The 4,946-nt window shown below is 45.1% G+C and overlaps 1 protein-coding gene across 1 annotated transcript; it reads right to left on the bottom strand.

Moving 5' to 3' along the window:
• Positions 1-1,723: 1,723 nt before the first annotated feature.
• Positions 1,724-4,269, bottom strand: LOC119170351 (very long chain fatty acid elongase AAEL008004). The gene has a single exon (XM_037421489.2). The coding sequence runs from the start codon at positions 4,129-4,131 to the stop codon at positions 3,250-3,252; it is 882 nt and encodes a 293-aa protein (XP_037277386.2). The 5' UTR covers positions 4,132-4,269; the 3' UTR covers positions 1,724-3,249.
• Positions 4,270-4,946: the final 677 nt, after the last annotated feature.

Below are 4,946 nucleotides of genomic sequence, written 5' to 3'. Positions count from 1 at the left end.
GCAGTCGCGCAAACAGGGACTGGTCCTGGACAACTGCAAGTTCGGTGTGACTACCATGCTGCCACTGGTGATGACGACACGCGCTGCCATGACGGGCTTCTACTTTCTCCACCGGCGTCTCAGCCCCTTTTAAGTTCCCGCTGCCAGTGACGGCCTCGTCAACTTGATGCTTATTTCTCTTGGAGGTGCCTATAGCTCCAATGCACATAGGTGTTTTTGTCCAACGGTCCTGAATGCGTCCCATCGATTCAGATGGCGTCGAGACGCGACGTTGAGAGTACGTCGACGTACCCAGCAGACCCGTGACTCACGGCGAACAGTGTGCAAGACGGCTAGCAGATGTCGGACACAATATGGCCTTGCACCAACCATCTAAACGTAGTTTCGATTGCTGTACTTGTGCTGATAAGATTCATTTTCCCAGTGGCAACTTGCCAAAAGCTTCCATACGCAGCGTTGACCGGACGATTGCAAACAATACATGTCATTGTTCCCGCACGAATCGAACCCCAGCATTCTGCGTGGCAATGGAGTATTCTAGCACAGCCACTTCAGGCCAGGGATACACTTTTCAAATACACCCTAATGTTCTTACCACTAAGGGGATTGGCTGAGAAGCCGGCTAACAATGCAAGTGAACAGTATAGGACTATTCAGGCTAAAAAATTGGTTACCTTATTTGGACAGGACCGGATAATTATGGTACAATGAGGAAACGAAATGAAATAAGATAAAGAATATATATATATATATATATATATATATATATATATATATATATATATATATATATATATATATATATATATATATATATATATATATATATATTTATATAACCTAAAATTATTCATAAGGCATGATTATTTAGTAGGTTACATCGCTGTAATGTATTATTGAAATACTAAATTTCAGTTTCGTTAAGAAAAAGAGTTCATCAATGGCTCATTTAGGTAATCCTCTTGTGTCACACAGAAATTCGCAGAGAGCCTCACAGACGTTCTTGTTGCGAAATTTCAATGAGGCAGTCCCAAAGGACCGAATATTCAGAGTACTAAGCAAAATTCTTAGTTTTTTATATTGAGGTTTTGGTTTTCTTTTGATTCCTAAAACGCAGGCATGTTAGAAGGAAATGGTGAATATTTTAAGGTTCGTTACAGCTAGAGCACAAAGAGAATGCCGCCAGACCAGACCTGACCTCTTTAAGTGGAAATTAAGAGGCGGTGTACAGAATCGCAATTTTGTTACGGAGACTTCGAATGTAGGTGTGGGACACCATTTATTATTTTACGCGAATTGCAAGTGTGGGAGTTCCGGATTCGGTTTAGCAATCTGTATTGAATCCTCAAGAAGGGAAATATTTCTGAACCTCGCTGCTGTCATTTAAGCTGTAAGGGGCCTTATTGGCACAATCGGTTCATCGAGGTATGCTACCTGCGTTTCTGCTTCTTCGAGGGAGTGTGACACGTTCCAAATATTACTCCATTATTAGTTCGCAAATCCACGTTCAATTTATAAATATCAAAGTTTAGTCTAATCTCCTTACTGTACAAATGATCTCTGGCCATTTTTTAAACATGATGCGTACAATCAACTCATTTTGTTAGGAGACCGAGTGACGCTGCAAACTTCGCAAAAGACTGGTGCAAGTGATTAGTGTGTATCTGAACTCTTTCTCAGTGATTGCAAACACGGGCTGATATTATCTCCTAAAAGAAATATGTCAGTCACTAATGTACATTTTATTTACATATCGCATATGTAGACCTAATTCAGAACAAACGGTGTCATCCAAGCAGGTTCGGTCTTTTCAAAAATTTAAGCTCTATCTCAAGGCCAACTGGTGTGCGCATCACAAGGACACAGAAAAAGAGGTACAGGGACAAGCGCTTGTCCCTGTCCCATCTTTTCTGTGTTCTTGTCTTGCACACACCAGCTTACCTTGAAATATGAACCAAGTCACCCAGCTGCAAGTTCTACTAAGCTCTACCTACTGCACTACTACCTTCGTTTACTCTGTAACGAAGGTAGTCGCAATAGATCTTCAAACGCCAAACGTAGCGCTAATTTGACAAGCAAAGCATGATCATAGCTGTAGGCGTGCGCAACGGGGCATTGGGGATGAGGGGACAAAAGGGGGGTACAAAGCCAGCCCTATTTATAAATATAATAGAGGGGGGGGGGGGGGGGGCTGTGATTTGAGGGGGCACAAGATCCGCTCCATACAGCGACATAATTGGGACGGGCGCGCGCTGCGATAAACCTCACCCCCCCCCCACCCGAAAAAAATAAACTCTGTGTGCCTATGACAATAGCAATGCAACGCACGCAAGTATCGTGAACAATGTGCGGGAGGTGTACCAGTCTATGTAAGGTCACGTGTAAGTGTTGGTCTTTGTATGGCCACAATACGTCAACTCGAAACCTCACCATTCATGTAATCGCACGTACAGTAATATCCAATAGCCTTATCACCACAAAAACATTTCTCGAAGAATAGATAAACGATTTACGTCCCCAATGTACCCTGTCATAAAGATTTACATCAATAACGCAAAAGACTGCAGATGGGTCTTCTCTTCAGCAAACATTTGAGATGCAACGTCATAAACTTTTCTTCTTCAAGTCTCTACTACAATAGAACAATTCTTCTGAACAACGCGACAAGAACTGTGCGATCATCCTTTGCTGTGAATTTTTTGGCTAGCCACGCAGCATGCGCGAGACATCTAGGTTTCAGTTTCCAAATGGCATAATACTTAAAACACAACACAACAACAAATGTGAAAATCTCAGAAACCATTTTGATGAGAGAGCCCCAAAGAGTGCTACTGGCAGCTATACATTTCACCATGCGCTAAAAACAAGCTTATTTACACTGCCGCCAAGCTTCGCCACGTGTGGGTAATAACACGTCAAGTGATTCTTTTACGGCAGGTACTCCCGAGATGTGCACGCGCAGTTTGGTCGGGACGACAAATTACACGCTCTGTATAGAAAGTGTTACATGCGCATAAAAGTCGCATTCTGCCTCCCTCCTATCGCAAGAGCACCAGGGCAATGATTTCAGTTTGAGAGATTTCAGATTTTAAAAGTATGTGAGAGAGAAAAAACCGGCACAAAAATAACAAGAGAACAACACATGGCCATCGCGGCACGACAATACTCACAGGTACTATGTGAACTTTTTGACTGAAAGAGTGCGCAAGAAAGGTGCGAAAATACGCTCCAGTCCAGAGCGTTATTCCTCTACAACTCCTTCTTCGCCTCCGCGTTGCCACCATTAGCGTGGTGGCTGTCTCCATTTTGGCTGTGTACTTCAGGAGCCGGTATCTTGGGAGGACCTCCGGACGACCGGCTCAGGTATGCCTGGACGTAGAAGTTCAAGAAGAGACCCAGAATAAGGATGACTTGCGGGATTCCAATGCAGAGCAACACGACCGGATATCCGCAATCCACGAAGATTGGTATGGAAGCGTGAACGATCATTACAAAGAACTGGACGATTTGGATCCTGGTCAGGTACCTCTTCCACCACAAGTACTTCTGGATGGAGGGACCCAGCGAAGCGAGAAAGTAGTAGACGTACATGATGATGTGCACGAACGCGTTGAGGCAGACACCGAACACAGCCTGTCCGTCAGGGCCGAACTGCAGAAACATCCAGCCGTTGAACACGACTATTGTGTGGTGGGTAACGTGAAGCACCGATATGTGGGAGAACTTTTTGGTCAGCACGAAAAACAGCGTGTCCAGGAAGTCAGCCACGCGCACGAAGAAGTACCAATAGTAGGCATTAAGGAGATGCCGGGCGTTCTCGTCCGCTTTGTACGTCAGTCCCTGGCAAAACATGCTGTATCCGGCCGCCCAGAAGGAGTAGTAGATGATCCTGTACAAGAAGTAGATGTTTGACAGCACTTGAAGCAGGTTATAAATCCGTATGAATCCCTTCAGGTCGTACGGCTTGCGGTGCTTCATAAAGTTTGGACCCCACACCTTGGCCATGTACAGGTAACCTCCCAACAAGATGACGATGAAGCTGGGATTGTGCAGCATCTTCCAATCCTTGGTGCGTGGATCCCTGATGGTCATCAGCTGGTGTATGGTGTGCATCACAATTCCTTGCTCCATGATGGCTGGTTCTCTCGTAGAGGCTCCCCGTCTAGTTGTTACAGACTTAGGAGAACTACCGCAGGACACATGTGTTCATCTAGCAAAGGAAAGCTGGCTGAGCAACAGTAGATTCATAGTGCGCACTCTTATATGACCACTTGCAATTACAGGAGGAGGGGTTACGCCAGTGACATGCCGACTCTTGCCCCGCACCAGCAACCAGCCACCGCTGACTTCAAACAAAGGAAAGCCGACGTGGGTAAGGGTGTTTTGTGCGTGTGTGTAGCACACACGCTTGTCCATGGCCGGCACTTTTAGTTTTTGTGTTCCTAGAGCATACGCGCACTCGAGGACGACGCTTAACTCGTTTTGCGCCTCGAAGACAATAGGCCTTCCGTACGTTTCTTTTATCTTTCCTCTCGGCGAGACTTAAATTTGCGGACGGCTTAGGTAAATGAAGTGAAAGAGGGAAAGCGTAATAGAGATATATTTTTTCTTCAACTTGCAGAGTTGCGTGAACAAGATGGTAATAAAGAGACATCAGCCTTAACGTAACTCTCACCTCCCATGAGGCGCTCGTTCCAGTGTCTCTATTTTGGGTCAGTAACGTTCGAGTGGTGTCTTCTTATTTTGTCGTAGAGCATGGGCTTGCTGAGTAAAAATTCACCTGCCGCGTAGAAATTGTGGAGAGCAGAGTCTGTATGAGCCATTAAAACAGTGTTAACATTACGCCAACGCTACATCCTATTACTTTCAGTGGTTGTAATTCCCAGAGGGATTTTCCCTCAAACCAGTACTGCCTTCCTGTTCCACGATGTAACACTGCGGAGAAT

This window comes from Rhipicephalus microplus, chromosome 2 (assembly GCF_043290135.1).
Source record: "Rhipicephalus microplus isolate Deutch F79 chromosome 2, USDA_Rmic, whole genome shotgun sequence".
In the NCBI taxonomy this organism is placed as follows: domain Eukaryota; kingdom Metazoa; phylum Arthropoda; class Arachnida; order Ixodida; family Ixodidae; genus Rhipicephalus; species Rhipicephalus microplus.
The sequence above is the reverse complement of the archived record's forward strand: the minus strand, read 5'-3'. Positions and strand labels throughout refer to the sequence as shown.